The sequence below is a fragment of the Narcine bancroftii genome, chromosome 1, assembly GCF_036971445.1.
Source record: "Narcine bancroftii isolate sNarBan1 chromosome 1, sNarBan1.hap1, whole genome shotgun sequence".
Classification (NCBI taxonomy): Eukaryota; Metazoa; Chordata; class Chondrichthyes; order Torpediniformes; family Narcinidae; genus Narcine; species Narcine bancroftii.
The window spans coordinates 204858431-204877657 of NC_091469.1; the positions used below are offsets into that span (position 1 = coordinate 204858431).

Sequence of the window (19227 nt, forward strand, 5' to 3'; positions counted from 1 at the left end):
CACCTTGACCACAGCTCTGCAGGGGAACATGTGGTTTGTTTGGTGTCATCCTGTTCTTCTCATCAAACCATGCGTAGAAGATGTTTAGCCTATCCAGAAGGGAGGCATCGTTGTCTTTCATTCATGAGGTTGGCTTGTGATCTGTTATAGTCTTGATCCCTTGCCATATTCATCTCGTGTCACCAGTGTTGCACAGCTGTCTGTAGATCTTCAGTACATACCTGAGAGTGGAAGCTTGCAGAGTCTGGGAGAGACACAGACTAGTGAAAACGTTGATGTGGAACCACTGGAAGCTAGTGTAGATTGGCAGCTATTTGGGTGATGCTTGAAGGGACTGTTTCAAGTTCATTCACAACAACTAGCTTTGGAAAGTTACAGGACTACAGAAAGTGGTACATAGGTCAAAGGCCCAGAGAGTGTTAGAACAGATGAGAAAAGAAAGAGGGTTCCTGTAGAACAATGATTTTCAAACATTTTCTTTAAGAAGGATTTATTGTCGTGAACAAGTCATGAAATTCAGTGTTTTGTGGCAGCATCATGGTCTAAACATTCGTATTATAACCATCTTACAACATTACTGTAAATAAAATTAAAATAATAATGCATGAAAAGTAAGGCAGTGTCTTTAGTTCATTGATTATTCAGGAATCTGATGGCAGTGGGAAAGAAGCTGTCCTTGTGCCATTGAGTGCTCATCTTTAGGCTCCTGTACCTTTTCCCTGATGGTAGCAGGGTGAAGAGGGGATGGCGAGGGTCTTTGAGGATAGAGGCTGCTTTTTTAAGACACCATCTCATGTAGATGTCCTCGATGGAGTGAAGTGTGGTGCCTGTGATGTCGCAGGCCGAGCTAACAACTTTCTGGAGTTTATTCTTGTCCTGAGAGTTGACGCTTCCACACCAGGCAGTGATGCAACTAGCCAGATTGCTCTCCGCGGTATACCTATAGAAGTTTTTGAGAGTCTTCGGTGACATACCGAATCTCCTTGGACACCTCACAAAATATAGCTACTGGTGAACCTTCTTTGTGATTGAACCAACGTGGAGACTCCAGGACAGATCCTCGGAGATGTTAACACCCATGAACTTGAAGTTCTTGACTCTCTCCACAACTGAGCCCTCGATGAGGACTGGGTCACGTTCCCCTGATTTTCTCCTTTAGTTCACATTCATTTTCTTGGTTTTGCTGACATTAAGCGCAAGGTTGTTGTCGTTACACTATTCCACGAGCTGATCCATCTCCCTCCTGTACGCTTCCTCATTGCCGCTTATCATTCTGCCAACAACTGTGGCGTCGTTGGCAAACTTGTAGATAGCATTGGAATTGTGCCTGGCATGCGTGCATAATGAGGAGGCTAAGCATCCATCCTTGGGGTGCGCCTGTGTTGATAATCAGTGAGGAGAAGATATTGTTTCCAATTCACACTGACTGGTCTTCCAATGAGAAAGTCAAGGATCCAGTTGCAGAGGTGGGTACAAAGGCCTAGACTTTGTAGCTTCTTGACCAGCACTGAGGGAATAATGGTTTTGAAGGCCGAGCTGACACACCACCTTAAGTAATCCCTATGCCATAGGTGCTCCGTGGGATTGCTTAAGGTGATGTGAGTGGAAAGAAAAGGTTTGAAAACCACTGGTTTAATCGTACCTAATTGACTTGTTAAGTGCATGGTTTCACAACTCCAAAGGAAATGGGCCAATGACAATTTTTCTCAAGCAAAATATTTCATTAACAACTGGGTCTAGAGCAGTGATTCTCCACCTTCCCTTCCCACCCACATACCACCTTAAGCATGACAGAGCACCTATGGCATAGGGATTACTTAAAATGGTATGTGAGTGGAAAGAAAAAGTTTGAAAACCACTGCAGTAGAATGAGGTGGAGCTGGATAAAAACACCACAGACATGGAAATTGGTGGCCCTGGTAAATGTTTAGGAATTTATCCCAGGTTCAATGACCAGCAAGCTTGTTCAGGTCCAATTAACCACAGATATCCAGTGCTGGGTCGTGGGTGAGCAGGTCAACAAACTTACAACTGAAGATCCCTTGGCAAGGTAGAATGCACAGAGAAGTGGGCTACATTTTGGATAATTAGATGGTAGTGGCCATTAAAGTGCCGATTTTTGTACACGAAATACCAAATTCGTTAAATTTTAAACCTTGGTAGTGGTATTAAATACATGACTCCTGGGTTAGAGCACAATAACTAAACCACTGGATCCATTCAGAACCAGGAGGGTTCAAACCAGCACACTGCCTGACTTGCCTGAAATGTGACAAGCACAAAGAAACTGTATATGTACAACAACGAGAAAACGTGAAAACTGTGCTGGTAAATATTCCAGCCATCACGCCTTCACTGTTCTTCCAGGTTCTGATGGAACTGCCATACAATTCCAGCATTTTCTGCTGCGTAATTTTAATTTATTTCAGATAATGTTGCAAACCTTTTGTCTTCAGGATGAAGTCCTTAAACAAGCAGGATGGCACGGTAACATCCAATTGTGTAGACAAACCTCAAACAGAAAACAAAAGTAGTTACAGACCTGCTTGTAATCACTGATGATCGAGCTGTTTTTCTTTATTTCTGATTCTGCTTTGTCTAGTTCCCTTCTGCACATCTCCTTCAGCTGTGGAAGAAAGAGCCAGGCACTGCATTGAAAGCAGAGGCAAAACCAATACTGCTACAACAGAATACTCAGTTAAACATGCCTAATTATACACCGTATTAAACTTGGCAAAGAGCTAAGAATTATGTCAAAATCTATGGAAATGTAAAAATAGACATTAAATATTTAAAGATCCATTTCATAAACATAAACACAAAATTGTATACACATAGACATATAAAGAGAGATAAAATCAGGAGGAATGACTGCACACAGCCTTTTTTTCTCCCAATATAGATGGTTCTAGAGCCAGAAGGCATAGATTTGTGAGGTTTAAAAGGGACCTGAGGGGTAACTTTTTCTAAAGGGTGGCCTGTATCTGGAACGAGCTGTCCAAGGAAACCATAGAGGCGGTACAATCGCAACATTCAAAAGTAATTTGGTCAGATATATGGATAGGAAATATTTAGAAGAATATGGACCAGATACAGACAAATAGGACAAAATGCCAATTATGCTGTGCTACTATGAAATGTTTAATTTAGTAAACATGACTGGGAAAATATCATGTGTCTAGAACATTGGTACAGTGGGGCCGAAGATAATGCTGCTGGACTCAGATCTCGAAAACAGGGATGATCCTGACTCAGTAGCTGCCTATATTCAGTATTCAAATTCTCTCCAAGTCCACGTGAATTAGTCCCGGTCTGGGTTAACGGGAAGAACAAAGAGGAGTTGTTGGGAATGAGAACAAGTGGTTGGGATACAGGGGAATGGGAGGGGGAACAGGACTGATGGGATGGCTTCCTATGAACCCAGCATGAACCTGACCTTGACCTCTTCCCCAGGTGATTAAGGGGCAAGATTGTCATTCCTTGTACAGGAGCCTATACTTTGTTAATAAGCCGATTCAACGGAGCATAATGCAATGCTGAAGACAACATGGCCAGCAAGGAGTATCTGTTATGGATAGAGCTTAATCCAAACAAGTGTGAGGTGCTGTATTTTGGGAGGCCAAATACAAGGGGAAAGCAAGACGTACACGACAGCATCCTCAAGAGCACTGAGGCACAGAGGGATCTTGTGGTGCAAGTCCATCACTCCCTGAAAGTAGGAATGCAAATAGATAGGGTGGTAATGTTAGATGGAATGCTTACCTTCATCAGTCAGGGCAGTTTACACATCAGAAAAACATGTTCCAGCTGTTTAAAACCTTGGTTAGGCTGCATTTGGAGCATTATGTGCAGGTCTATGTTATAGGAAAGATGCGGAGAAGATGCAGAAGATCCACCAGGATGTTGCCTGGATTAGAGAGTGTTAGGTATAAAGAGAGGTGGACAAATTGGATGTTTTCTCTGAAACATCAGGGATGAGACAACACCTGATGGAAGTGTATAAACTCAGAGGCAGCGAGAGGGTAACTGGTCAGAATCTTTTTCACAGGGTGGAAATAATCTAATAGTAATGGACATAGATTTAAGGCATGAGGAGAAAAGTTTGAAGGAGATATGCAGGCCAAGTTTTTTTAAAAAATGTGAGTGGCAGGTGCCTAAAATGTGGTGTCAAGAAAAGCAGTGGAAGGAGCTACAAAAATGTTTTGGAGGCAGTAAGACAGACATGAACAAGCAGGGAGTGAGGAATGTAGAACATGCAGGGAGATGGGATTAGTTTAATTGGACATTATGTTCAGGACAGACAATGTGGGCTGAAGGGCCTGATCCTGTGCTGCACTGATCTATATGATGCATTTATCCATGTAGCTATTTAGGGTGCTTCAACTGGCCTTTAAAACAGTAAAACATCTGAAACGGAGTCCAATGCTCTGTTAGCTATGCCCCAGTGATGCCACAAACATCATTCACCTGAGTGGCTTCATTTTCCAATCTTTTCTTTTCATCCTCTGCATCGACCAACTTTTGTTTGGTCATGAGCAGTTCTTTATTTAATGCATCTGCTTTCTCCTCTGCCTGCAGGATGAAGCAAAGAAGCCTACTTAATGTATCTTAAATTAACGTTGATGGGTTTTGTTTCAAACTTTTAAATATTCAATAAAAACAGGTTAGTTCAGATATTTTTTTTCCATTAGCTGAGGCTTGCTTTCATTTCCAAAATTCCAGATACATACTCCTGTCTGATTTGTTTTAACTATGAAACAAATTTCTGACAATGTAAGGAAGATGCACGCTGTTCATGGCATTATTTAACATTCTAGCAAGTTTTAATCCTTCCATGAGACATCAGTGATGACAAGTTATACTGGATTATTTTTTTTCATAGGATTATTTTTTTTCATAGGATGCAATATTTTGAATCAAGATTCTGCACCAAGATTGATTGTGGAGGGGAGAAAATAGACTATTACAGTCAACATCTTTACAGCTAAATTGTGCATTGCCTCAAATTTTAAACAGGGAATAATTTAGAACTGCACTCACAATGGCCAGGGAAAGAAAAACCTGTGAAAATGTGCTAACACATTAAATATTAAGAACAGCTTCCAGATGCTCAGGATAGAAGCAAGGGAAGGAGAGGGTACACTCACTCTACTTTGTTTTTGCAGATATAACGTTCACATTTTGAGCTGGTGAATGATTTTATACTATCAATAACTTTCTCAAAAGGCCCTTTCAGGTGGCCTAAACACCCCAGTGTAAAGCCGCATAATCTCCCCCCTTGCAGCTAAAGACATACTCACCTGAATGCAGCAGAAGCGCCTCTGAGGCGCCGACGCCAACCCTCTTCAGGGAGGGATAAGGCAACTGAATGTGCAGCCGCTGTAAGCAGCTGCTTGGGGGCAGGCTGATGATTATCAACCGGTGACCCAACTTCCTGCTGTCTGACAGCCCCTGCCCCACTGGGGAGGGGTGCCTGGCGGGGGCAGCTGGTGCGGGCTGTCACAGCCTGGCTGGTCGCTCTCTGCAGCTCAAAATGCGGCATAACAATGGCGGTCTTCCCTATCCATAATCCCCTATGCAGCTGGAACTATTGTGGGAAACACAGAGTGGTTCCAGCTGTGTGGGAGATTATGAGTAGGGAAGACGGCCAATGCAATCCTGCATATTTATGACAGGTAGCGCCTCCATCGGATCCGGAGGTGCTACGAGGCGCCTCTGGATATGAATAGGCCCTTTCAGGTGGACTAGGCAATGCTGCAAGCAGCCTTTTAGGGCCGCCACCTGAAAGGTGAGTCTGCAAGTTAAGATCCGCTTCTGCCGCTGCCTTCAAGGTGGAGGGTCCACCTGAAAGGACCTAAAGAGAGCTAACCTTTCAAACTACATTGTTAAGGAAAAAAATTGCTACAAGTAAAATCATGCAGTTTTCATTGCTGCAAGATATTTTTGGTGTGATTTAACTTCAAGACTTTATTCTTTTTCAATTAATGCTGAAATAAAAGTGGACAACCGATACAATGCAGTTTGGTCAGCAAGACTTGGAATTTATGCTTACATTGTCTAGGTCCTTCCTGAGGGCAATCTTGCTGGTAACCAACTCATGTGCCAGGTCATCATTCTCCTGTTCCAACCTCATGTTGGCCTCCTGTAGACGCCTGTTCTCACGCTGGGGAGAAGCAGAACAATAATATCCTTTATTACCAGGATACATTTCTGCAAACTGAACCTTAAACTTTAATGCATACTGTCTTTTAACATCAATAGTAATAAAGTAATTTTAAGTTCAATGCACTGTAAAGAGTTTGTACATTCTCTCCGTGTCTGCGTGGGTTTTCCCCGGGGGCTCCAGTTTCCTCCCACCATTTGAAACAAACCGGGGGTGTAGGTTAATTGGGTGTAAATTGGGCACATGGACTCGTGGGCCGAAATGACCTGTAGGTCTAAATTTAAAATATTCAAACTTCAGCAGATATTCTTCACGGTATCAATAATGGAAAGATTTAAGTGAAAAAATGTTTGTGATTAACTACTTTGTGCAAATGTTGAGAATAACAGCTTTTGCAATATTGTAGTTTTTAATTAATCAATGCTATTTAACAGAAATAAATGAATTGTAGCTTTTGTGAGAGAGAAAGAGAAACAATATGTTTTAATCTCTGCTATCCAGAAATTAGACTCTTCTGAGTCTAATTACTGTTGTAAATTTTTGGAAGTTTTTTTGAAATCAAGTCTGAATGAAATAGTTATAATTTTCTCTCAGTGTTTCTAAAATTGCTGATAATCAAATCTTTGTTGACAGTTCTATAGAAAGGGATCTGATGGAAATCACATTCAACACTTGTCTTCACAAACACTGCTGGCAAGTGGCTTAACTACTGTCAACAGTTCTGAGCAGTTTAGAGGTTGCATGATTTCCGCTGATGTGGGCCTTTTGGGGTCTGCAGCAGCACTCACAATGTGCACTTGCATTAACTAAAGCCCAGCCCACATCAATTGATGTGGGGCCAATTGATGACATACGGTTGGACCTTTGTATAAAAAACAGAAGGTACAGGAGAGGTGAAAATGGAGAACTTCCATCTCTGCAGTAAAACAGCCACAAGGACATTTTGAAATTCAAGAGGATTTTTTTTCATTGAATTAATAACACATTCAACGACAATGGAGTCAAACGTGGACCCTGGGTTTCTGAGAAATTATACCATTTATCACTGAGGGTGGCATGCAGATGCCGGAATCTGGAGCAAAAAACCAAATGGAGGAGGAATTCAGCAGGTCAAGCAGCATCCATGGGAGAGAAAGAATGGTCAATGTGTCAGGCCAGGTCAGCCTTGATGAAAGGTCCCGGCCCAAAATATTGACCATTCTTTCTCTCCCACGGATGCTGCTTGACCCACCAAATTCCTCTGCAGATTGATTGTTACTCCATTTAATCATTCCTTACTTCAAATCTTTCAATGGGATCTTCCTGTTGTTCTTGTTGTTCCCGCATTATCAAGTATTCTTTTTCATATTTCTTCAGCTTTTTCTGACTGATCTGTTTATATGAACATTGACAAATTCAAACACGAGCCATACAATTTTTTTCCCATTTATAATTCAGTAATAAAATAAGGACAACAAAAGAACAAAAACATAAGCTGTTAGCTGAAGAAACAAGTTACCAATGCATTTGGGGTTTTCCGATAATTAGAGTTCATTAATGTATGTTAAAGTGTTCATTTAATATGTTAGCAGGAAGCCAATGGTTTGAGTAGCTTTTATAAATCAACAAAAGAAAAAAAGGAGAGAAAAGATGAAATACAAAAGTAATCTAGCCAAAACATAAGAGGATACAAAAAGTTATTTTTAGACATGAAAAGAGAAGCAAGTGAAAGGACATCAGACTGGTGAAAAATTGCGCTAGAGAAGGGGTAATGGGAAATAAAAATAGTGGGTGAACTAAAAAGGTATTTTGCAACCGTCTACACCATTGAAGACTTCAGTGACGTGCCAGGAATTCAAGAGAGTCGGGGGAAAAAGTGAGTGTTGTGGCGGATCGCGCCACTTAGTTCTCGAACTCTCGTTTGGAGGTTCAGACGCTCGCGAGAGGGGAGCCGGAATACATATGAGCTGGACCTCAATGTTTATGACATGATCGAGAAGAGAGACGAAAGAGAGACTGGGCGACAGTTATTTTGCCTGACGGTGACTTTTGAACTGAACATTAAATTTATTAAATTTAATGTTTGTACAACTCACAGACGACTACAGCGGTGACCACACAATGATCCAAAACGGCCTCTTTCGGATTACTAAATGTTGGAAGGATTCAATTCAAATCTACAAATTGCAATTTCATTCAAACTGCCCACCTTCTGGACATCACAACTACAGGTATGATTTGAACAAGCCAAAGCCCAATTCCACATATTCCAGGTAACTGCCAATGCCACAAAATACTACCATGTGTCAGTGTGCTCAACCAAGTAACCGCTGGGCATATCATCAATTATCTTCACCAAGCGACAAGTACGAAGGAATCAAAACGCTCCTCAAGCATATATTCAGTCTCTCCCGTGGCAAAACTGCTGCACATGGATGGCCTAGGCAACCGAAAACCATCCGTGCTCATGAATGAAATGCTCACCCTGATGGATGGACACAGGACCTGCCTCCTTTTTGAACAGATTTTCATCGAACAAATGCTTAAGGACATCCACCTGCTCCTCTCAGATAACGATTTCACCGATCCCCGACGGCTGGCAGCCCATGCTGATGTAGCATGACAAGCCAAACAGCAGGGCCAGGCGATACAAACAGCCCAGCCTCCGCAGAAAGGGTGACAGCGACGCCAGCCCCAAACAACACCTGTAGGACAAATGGTGCTACTACCACCAAAGATCGAGCTCCGTGGTCCACTGATGCTGACCACCCTGCAGACATCTGGGAAATGCCTCGGCCGGTCGTCAGTAGTGGTACCGACAGCCGGCCAAAAACATCAACTACATCTGAGATTGTCATTCAGGGCAGCGTTTTCTCATTGACATGAGAGCGGAGGTCAGTGTGTTGCCCCCCCCTTGAGCACCAACACTCGTTCTGGAAAGAAGGGGCCTCCCTTCACCATTGCCAACTGTGTCAGGACATACTGGGTCTGCACAATTCCCCTCAATTTCAACTCCTGCCATTTCAAGTGGACCTTTACCATCGCCGATGTGTCACAACTACTCCGGGTGCACTCCTGCTGGTCGATTTGAAAAGACAACGTTCATCAATTCCAAGATGTTTGAATTGATCACCTTGCACCATGCTGAATTGACTGCACCCACTTTGCTTCAGTGACCTTCTTCAGTAATGAGTATGCCAGGATCCTAGTCAATTTTCCATACAACATAGCTCCCCAGTTCACAACAGCCAGCCTCAAACATGGGGTGCAGCACCATATCCTATCACTGGACCGCCACTCCATGCATGCACACACAGGCTCCCCCAAGACAAGCTCCAATTGGCTAAAGACAAGTTCCGCAGGATGGAGGAAATGAGCATAGTTCGCTGTTCAAACTGGCCGCAGGCATCTCCGCTTCACAAGGTACCCAAAACATTTGGGGATGGAGACTCTGTGGGGTCTACCGCTATCTTAATGAGGTCACAACAGCTGACCGGTATCTTCTCCCTCATATCTAGGACTTTATGGCAAACATGGATGTCGTCAAGGTATTTTCCAAGATTGACCTGGTATGTGGCTACCATCAGATTCGGATCCACCCAGAAGACATCCCCAAGTCGGCTCTCATCACCCCATTTGGGCTCTGAGTTCCTGCACATGCCCTTCGGCCTCAAGACGCAGCCCGAACTTTCCAAAGACTTATGGGCATGGTAGGCCTCGTCCTTGATTTTGTGTTCATCTACCTTGATGACATCTTCATCGCCAGTCTCTGGATCTCTCTGTCTCCATCTCAGGAGACAGACTCTCCACTGATTTTTATTACAAACTCCCACAACTACCTTGACTATATGTCTTCACACCCTGTCCCCTACAAGGACTCCATCCCCTTCTCTCTTTCTCTGTCTCCACTGCATCTGCTGCAAAGATGAGGTCTTCCAGTCCACAGCCTCTGAAATGTCTGCCTTCTTCCACAAACGTGGCTTCTTCTTCACTACTATTAACTTGGCCCCCGGATCTCCTCCATTCCCCACTGCCCCTAGAAACAATAAACACAGAATCCCCCTCATCTTCACCTCATCCAACAAATTATCCGCCGGAATTTCCAGCTCTTCTACAGGACGCCACCACCAGACACATTTTTCCTTCACCTCCCCTCTCAGCCTTCCATAGGGACCACTCCCTCTGTGACTCCCTTGTGCACTCTTCCCTCCCCACCCATCCTTCCCCCCCAGCATCTTCCACTATGGTCATAGGAGGTGCAATACCTGCACCCACACTTCCTCCCTCACCACACAGACCTTTCAGGTCTGTCCCAAACAGACCTTTCAGGTGAAGCAACACTTGACCTGTACCTCCAAAGAACTCATTTACTGCATTCCGGTGCACCCTCTGTGGACTTCTCTACATTGGAGAGACTAGTCTCAGATTAGGAGATCGCTTCACCCAGCACCTCCTCTCTGTCCGCAACAAAAGCGACCTCCCCGTAGCCAACCATTTCAATTCTGAGTCAGACTCTCAAGCTCACATGTCTTTCACACTACCCTACCCTGACCACCTGCAGATTGGAGGAACAAAACCTCATTTTTTGTCCAACCCCAGGGTATGAACATTGAATTCACTGCATTCCACTAATAAGCTTGCTTTTCTCCCCCTCCCCCACTTAATTAGTTATTCCAGTTCCTACTTCCTTTCTCTCTCCACCTAGCCTAGACTCCTCCCCTCCCTACCGCAGTGTTCCACACCCTCCACCTATCATCTCCCACCCCCAACCCCCCTTTTGTTCAGACATCTCTCATTTTCACCCACACCTTGATGAAGGGCTCAAGCCTGAAATGTTGCTGATGTATCTTCACCTTTGCTACATAAAGGCACTGTTTGACCTGCTGAGTTTCTCCAGCTTCTGTGTGTTTTTTCAGTGACTACAGTATAGTTATTATCTCCAAGATAAAGGTGGTTGAGAAGCTGAAGGAGGACAAGTCACATGATTTGGATGTGCCCCAGGGTCTGAAAGAGCTAGCTCAAGAGATTGTGAATGCATAAGTAGTGACAATCGAGAATTACTAGAGTTGGGAATGGTTCCAGAGGATTGAAAAACTGCAAATGTCTCTCCACTCTTTAAAAAGGGAGAGAGGCCTAACTGCAGTGGTTGGTAAAATTCTAGAGTCCACTATTAAGGATGCTTTGGAGTACTTGAAAGCACAAAATAAAAAAAAGGTTGAAGTCAGGATGGTTTCCTTCAGGGGAGATCTTGCAAAATAAATCTGTTACTAGTTCTTTGAGGCAGTAACAAGCAGGCCAGGCAAAGGAAAGTTGGTGGATGTTGTTTCCTTGGATTTTCAGAAGGCCTTTGACAAGGTTGCTGAACAAGGTGGGAGCCCATGGTACTATTATGAGAAAGGTGCCAGCATACATAAAAGATTAAACTGTCTGACAGAAGGCAGAGTGGAAATAAAGATTCTGGTTGACTGCCAGAATCTATTCAAGAAGTGGTGTTCTGCAGGGGTCAGTGTTGGATCCGCTAACTTTCACACTGTATGCAAATAATTTAGATGATTGAATTGAGGGTTTTATAGCCAAGTTTGCAGATGATACCAAGATAGGTGGAGGGGTGTGTAGTATCGAGAAAGCAAGGAGTTTACAGAGAGACTTATAGGCGTACGAGCCAGGATAGGGGGTGGGGGGGAGGGGGGGGGGGCAACTGCCCTCCCAAATTCAGACAAAATAGTAGGGAAAATTCAGGCTAATCAAGAAGAAAGATAATTGGACAGAGAAAGAAAAAAGATAAGCAAGTTAACAATAACAGTGACCCCACTCTACCATATTCCGATCCTGGACTCTGTGCTTCGCTCCTCCAATCCAGGGTCTGCAAACCGGCTCGTTGCTGGGGAAATGACACTCATCATCAGTGTTCAAGCCCTATGATATCAGTATGCATACGCCGGGGCTGGCTGTCATGTGACAGGGCGGTCGCAACCTGAGCACAGGTCTGCTGCTGATGGATGGAACGACTTGCTGTGAACTTCTTGCATCTCTGTGTTATGACATCAGAGGGTCTGTGTGGCATCACCCCCACAGCAATGGGCCTTCTCCTGGATGATGAAGCTGCCCGGGCCTGGGGAAGGATGTGAGTATCGGCCTCTAATGGAGCAGGGTCGGAGACAGCCCTCCTGCACCCACTGCCTAAGCTGGCAGCCGATTCACGGAGGAAGCAGCAGCCCATGCAGGACCAGAGGTGAGAATCGAGGTGGCCTAGATACAGGCGCAGTTCAGGCTCCATGTAAAATTTCCGGGCAAATCAACCCCTCTGACCTCCTTAACCAAAGAGTCCCTATATGCCCATGGAGGGATTTGGATAGGTTGCGAGAAAAGGAAAGAAGTGGTAGATGGAATACACTTCCCTAAAGGTTAACTTGTAAGTTGAGTTGGTAGCAAGGAAGGCAATATAAAAGCAAAGATTTAATGCTGAGGTCTTTATAAGGAGTTGGTCAGACCACATTTGGAGTATTGTGAACAGTTTTGAGCTCCATATCTGGATGTGCTGGTTGGAGAGTGTACAGAAGAGGTTTTAGAAAATGATCTCAGAGAGTCAATGTATGAGGAGCACTTGATGGTCCTTGGCCTACACTCGTTAAGAGTTTAGAAAGATCTCATCGAAGCATTCTGAACATTAAAAGGGTTAAAGTGAATGCAGAGATGTTTCTAGTAGTGGGAGAATCCAAGACCAAAGGGCACAGCCTCAGAATAATAGAACATCCCTTTAGAATAGAGATGAAGATAAATTTCTTTAGCCAGAGGATGGTGAATCTGTGAAATTCATTGCCAAAGATGGCTCTGGAGTCCATTATTGGATATAGTGGAGGTTGACATGCTCTTGATTAGTAAGGACATCAAAGATTATGGGGAGAAGGCAGGATAATGGAGTTGAATGGAAACATACATCAGCCATGGTTTGATGGCAGAGCAGACAACATGGGCTGAATGGCCTAATTCTGCTCCTCCATCTTATGGACATAGCACTGTTACTTATTGTTTGGCCTATAGTTCACTAGGCCTTTTCAGGTGGCCCAAACACCCCCCCCCCACCACATAAAGCCGCAGATTATCTCCCCCTTGCAGCTAAATACCTACTTAACTGAATGTACCCAGAGTGTCTCCGAGGTACTGACGCCAACCCTCCTCGAGAAGGGATAATTGGCAGAGTGCTGGGCTCCGCCGACACTCCTGAATGTGCTGCTGCTGGAAGCGGCTGCTTAGGGGAGGGCTGATGACTCCATCAGTCCGCGACCCAACTCCCCGCTGCCTGACACCCCCCCCCCCCGCCCAGCTACCTGACAGCGGTGGTGGGGGGGGGGGGGGAAAGAGATCGGTGGGGACCATTGGGGCATGCTGTGACAGTCCAGCTGGCTGCTACAGCACCTCACTGGGTACTTCTGTCTTCGGGGCCTCTCTCTCTGCGGCTCATAATGCGGCATAGCAATGGCAGTCTTCTCTACGGATAATCCCCCACACAGATAGAACGGCTCTGGGAAACACAGAGCAGTTCCACCTGAATGGGGGATTATGGGTAGGGAAGATGGCCATTACTATGCTAGATATTTATGATGTGTGGGGTGCTGCAGGACCAGTCGCCTCGCCTCCATCAATTTCAGAGGGTGCTATGAGGCGTCTCTGAATATGAATGGAATGCTGGAGCAGCCTTTTAGAGCTGCTGCCTGAAAGGTGAGTTCGCAGTTTTCAATCTGCTCCTGTCGCTGGCCTCAGGTGGAGGCTTCACCTGAAATGGCCTATTGTGTACAACAGGGGCAGTCAAAAAGAAATGGATTTAGTTTGCATCTGCATTAAGATAAATTCAGAGATTTCTCATCAGGGATAATGGAAGAAAGGAAAAATTAGTTCGTTGAGGGTTTTCACGTATACTTTGAAAACATGTACTTTGTACATGTACCTATATTCATATTCCAACAGGCACACTGTATTTCACTGAAACACGAAAGTCTACAGACGGTGATTATAATACAAACAGAAATGCTGGAGGAGGACAGCAGATGTTGCAGTGTCCATAGGAGATCAAGATATATAACCAATATTTCAGGGCTGAGTCCTTCTTCAAGGTACGAGTAATCTGCAATTTTAAAATCTCACTTTTGATGACTGTCAACAATAGTTTTTGAATCTATTCAGGAAGTGGTAACAGGGTTCTTGAAATAGAGTAAGAATTTTAAGCAGAGTTGGCATAAATTTACAAAAGGAAAATCATATTTGACAAATCTGTCAGTGGTTTAAGGTTAAGTGTTACAATAGATAGGGTAAACAAACAACTGTGAAGTTTTTATTTACTTTAATCAGGATTCACAAAGTTCTAAAACAAAAATGAGGCACAGTGGATTAGGAGTAATATACTAGTGTGGATTAGGAGTAATATACTAGTGTGGATTAGGAGTAATATACTAGTGTGGCCTGGAGGAGAGAGAATTCAGGCACCTGTCTGCATTTTACTCATACCTTGAGGAAGGGCTATGGCCCAAAACATCAGTTATACCTCTTTACCTCCTATGGAGGCTGTGAGGCCTGCCAGTTCCTCCAGCATTTGTGTTTTTGCACTGTATTTCACTGTCTTGGTTCCATTCCAACAGCCACGTCACTTCAAAATCTGGAGTGTAATCCAGTGCCATAACTTCAGGAAAGTGTAAGTGGTGGGGTCCATGCACATACATACGCACTAGTGTTTGCACATGTGCGTATTAGTGCTTGAATATATGCGAGAATATAGAACAAATAATGTACTTTTGATTCTAGTAACATAACATAATAGAACTTCTTTTTAAACCAGGAAAGCCCATGAAGCATTTTGTTTGTAAATCCTTACCAAAAATTATTTTCAAAATTCTAAGAAATAACACTTGCAATTTTTCTATTGTTTCAAGTCTGGGATAGCCATGGTACCCACAATGAAAATTACCCCAAGGATGTGTTTACATGCCTTCAGTCTGTAATCTCCACATATTTTCTGCAGTTAGCAGCATTTCACGTTCATCAAGAAATTAAATATCTTTTTTAATTAATGAATTTCCAAATGTTGCAGTATCCCAGAACAATTCAATGACCTGCCTTGCTGGACACAACTGAATTGTGCTCTCCCCTCAAAGAAAACTCCTCAAAACAAAACATTTGCTTGATTACCTTCATGCTGCAAGCCAGCTCCATCAGCTTTTTAGCATTCTCCTCAGAGCGATACCTTTTGGGAAGCTGAACCCGGAAAAACTTTAAGGCTCCTTCAAAGTCCGTTAACAGAAGATCGTCTTTTGAGGTCTGTGGTAGAGATTGTAAAAGACTTTTGTATTAAGTGAACAAGTTTGTGGAATTGACAATTAGTATTCAATAAAATCCTGACACATACACTTCCCTGCTCACTGCTCGCAGACAACAAATTTGCGCAAATGCCCAGCTCACATTGCCTGTCCCATTCTAAGCAGATTCCTTTCATAAATCAGGTCACCCTCACATGAGCATAAAAGCTGAGCACAATTGTACAGAAACAATATAAAGCAGTTGTTCCCGGCGAGAGACTTGCTCAGTATTACCCAGTGTGGCATACAAATCACAAGGAAAAGGATTTTGAAAGTAATCCAACAGAGAGCATCCAAAACTCAATTATTCCCCACCAAGCTCATGAGTGAATTTATTTTCTCCGAAATAGCAAATGAATATTACAACACAAAGTCCTCCAGTCAGAATTCTGCCCTTCCTCACGGACGTTGGTGAAATAGTTGAACAGTTTTGGGTGGAATAGCATGTGAAAGCTTACGACTGTCATGTTAATGAAGGGCCAGATCTAAAACAATTTTTGTAGAATCAAAATGAAATGAAAACAATACATCATTTAACTCACAGTAGGTTTGAATGAAAAGTTGAGATTCCTACCTTCAATAAACCAAGTGCAACATTGAAGATAACACTTATTCCCTTTAAAAAGAAAAATACCACAGATAAGGTTCAAGCAGATTACTGAGCACTTGCAAATTTATTGTTTGGACATAATATACTAGACATTTTATATTCACTTATGAAAATTTAAAAGTATGTTTACTTAGGTTATGGTTTTGGATGCCTGACCAGTCCAGGCATTGTGGCTTAAATCGCTTTGTCATTTCAGTATTAGCATTTTTGTTTTTGCTGGTGAAAGCTAAAGACTGACTAACTGGTCAGAGCAGATTAGGACAATAGGGCAGTGTCTTGCGCTCCCATGCAGCTACAGAAACAATTTTGACAAATCGGCCTAAAGCTCAACAACATTTTAATGGGCATCAGGGCAGCAATTCATTCAATTCACATAATTCAATTACAGAAAACAGTAAAAATCCCAACAAATCGAAGCCAGGAGGTTCAATAGAGAGCACGTTCAAATGTTAATACATTTCTAGTTAGTTAAATCTCTCAATTCTCACATTCTTGGTGAACAGAACTTTGCTGAATTCTACACAGGGCATGATTAATATAATTTAATGCAACATTCCCAATTGCCAGTTTTTCTGTCACATTACCTTAGGAGAGGAAAGAAAAGGCTGTTAAAAAGCAACAAGATTATTAAAAGTTTAAAAAAAAACTTGGGTGTTTAAGCAGATAAAATGTACAACTCCCATTCTCTGGTGTAATCTGAACAGCAATTTCAAAACCAAAACTGGGAGCATGCAAATTATTTTTTTTCATATGGGGCCCTGGCCAACTCAATTAAAGCATGGAATATCTCTGTATGATATGCCTGATCTGAAGGCAAGTAAATCCAAAGAAGTGCACATCTTCTAATTTATCTGTCACATGAATTTTAACAAAGAGTAGATGAAGAGAGAAAGCAATGGTCCCCACTGAGTCTCACTCTTTTTTGCTGCAGAAACTCATGCAGTGGGGCCAACTATTTCAAGGAGGCACGACTGGCACAGTGGTTAACAGAATGCTGTTACAGCACCAGTGATCGGGACCAGGGTTCAAATCCCATGCTGTCTGTCAGGAGTTTGTATGTGTTCCTGTTTCTGCATGGGTTTCCTCTCACCGTTCGAAACGTACCAGGGATTGTACGTTAATTGGGTGTTATTGGGTGGCATGTGCTCATGGGCCTAAATAGCCTGTTACTGGGCTGTATGTCTAAACAAAATAAATAAATAAAGCACTTTACTAACTTAGACTGAAATAACTAATTTCAATTACTTCTCCAATTTGTCCTCATGGCAATTCCTTATTTGGAATGATTCACATTTCTCTTCCACTTTCTCATCTTTCAGTGCATCTCCGTTCACTGTGAAGCTTGACACCATAAATTGTTCAAAGGGCAGGTGTGGTCTGACCCACTAAATACAAAATTCACAGCAAAGATTCTATTCCATAAAATCAAACACACTATTTTTCAAATTACCTCCCAATATTCCCTAAAAACTGCCTTGAAGAACATGAAAAGCTATTTTATTTTTTATTGATGTGTGACCAGCCAGAGATCATGGTACATATTGGTACCAATGACAGGCAGGAGTGGGTCCTGCAAAGTAATTTTAGGAAGTTAGGAAAGAGGGAAGAGCAGGACCTCCAAGTGGCAATCTGTCGATTATTCCCAGTGCCTTGAACTAGGGAAGTCAGAACAGGAAGATAGTGCAGACAAATATATGGCTGAGGAAATGGTGCAGGGGGAAGAATTTCAAATCCCTGGATCATTGCGACCTTTTCTGGGCAAGTGGTGATGTGTACAAATGACACAAGTTGCACCTGAACTGCAGAGGAACCAATATTCTGGCAGGAAGGTTTGCTCCTGCTGTTGAGGGAGGTTTGCTAATGCTGTTCGGGAAGATGGGGGGAGGAAGTTAAACTGGATTCGCAGGGAGGTGGGAACCATAGTGGAAAAGCAGAGGAAGAGGTGGTAGGCAGACAGGTAGGGACAGATGGTAGGGAATTCGTGTGGAAGGACAGGCTGATATGGCAAAATTGCAGCCATGGAGATGTGTGGGAATGCAACAGGACACAGAGACAAATGTAACAAATAAAAGGCTAAAAGTTTTGTAATTAAATGCACGCAGCACAAGAAATAAAGTGGATGACCTTGAGGCACTGCTATAAATGAGCTGTTATGATGTATTGGCCATCATGGATCGTGGTTAAAGGATGGATGTCATTGGGAGTTGAATGACCAAGTGTAAGTAAAGGATATGCGGGTAAGCAGAGGGGACAGCCTGGTAAGGAACATTAAAGAGGTGACATAGGATCAGAAACCTAGAATCATTGTGGGTTGAGTTAAGAAATGGCAAGTGTAAAGACACTGTTGGCTTCCAAATAGTAGCTGCGACAGCAGTTAAAAAGGATATGTCAGAAGGGCAACAATACGGCAGCCATGGTGGATTGTAACATGGAAGTTGATTGGGAAAACCAAGTTGGACCAGATCTTAAAGAGAGATTTTATAGAAAGCCAATGAGATGGCTGTTTAGATCAGCTTGTTGATAAACCCACCAGGGATTTGGCTGTACTGGATTGGGTGTTGTCATGCACCCGAGGTGATTAGAGAGGTTAAAGTACAGAAACCATTAGTGGGCAGTGATCACAATATGAATGAATTCAATTTGAGATTTAACAAGGAGAAAGTAAAGTCAGAAGTGTTGGTATTTCAATGGAGTAAAGGGAATTACAGTGGCATGAAAGAGGACTGATCAAAGTAGATTGGAAAGGAGCACTAGTAGGAAAGACAGTAGAGCAGCAATGGATGGAGTTTCTGCAAGAAATGGGAAAGGTGCAAGATAAATACCAAACAAAAAAAGAGTAAATATTCAAATGGAAAAATGTCACAATATGGCTGACAAGGAAAGCCAAAGCCAACGTGCAAGCAAAAGAAAGGGCAAACAAGGAAGCAAAAATTAGTGGTAACATAGAGGATTGAAGTTTTAAAAAAAATTACAGAGGTAACAAAAAAAACTCATGAGGGAAAAGGTGAAGTATGAATGTAGGCTATCAAATAATATCAACGAGGATACAAAAAGCTTAAAGTATATGAAGAATAAAAGAGAGGTGAAAGTAAATATAGGTCCACTAGAAAATGATGCCAATGAAATAA

At 42.9% G+C, this 19227-nt stretch overlaps 1 protein-coding gene across 8 annotated transcripts in view; it reads right to left on the reverse strand.

The window, feature by feature from the left end:
• The window catches only part of LOC138738452 (rab GTPase-activating protein 1), a 256049-nt gene that overhangs the window by 16403 nt on the left and 220419 nt on the right, over positions 1–19227 (reverse strand). For all 8 annotated transcript variants that reach the window (XM_069888749.1, XM_069888718.1, XM_069888692.1 and 5 more), the window contains 6 exons: positions 16064–16105; positions 15323–15451; positions 7442–7534; positions 6053–6163; positions 4468–4572; positions 2543–2626 (listed from right to left, as the gene is read on the reverse strand). In XM_069888749.1, coding sequence (XP_069744850.1) covers positions 2543–2626; positions 4468–4572; positions 6053–6163; positions 7442–7534; positions 15323–15451; positions 16064–16105 — 564 coding nt within the window. The remainder of the gene's footprint in view (positions 1–2542; positions 2627–4467; positions 4573–6052; positions 6164–7441; positions 7535–15322; positions 15452–16063; positions 16106–19227) is intronic.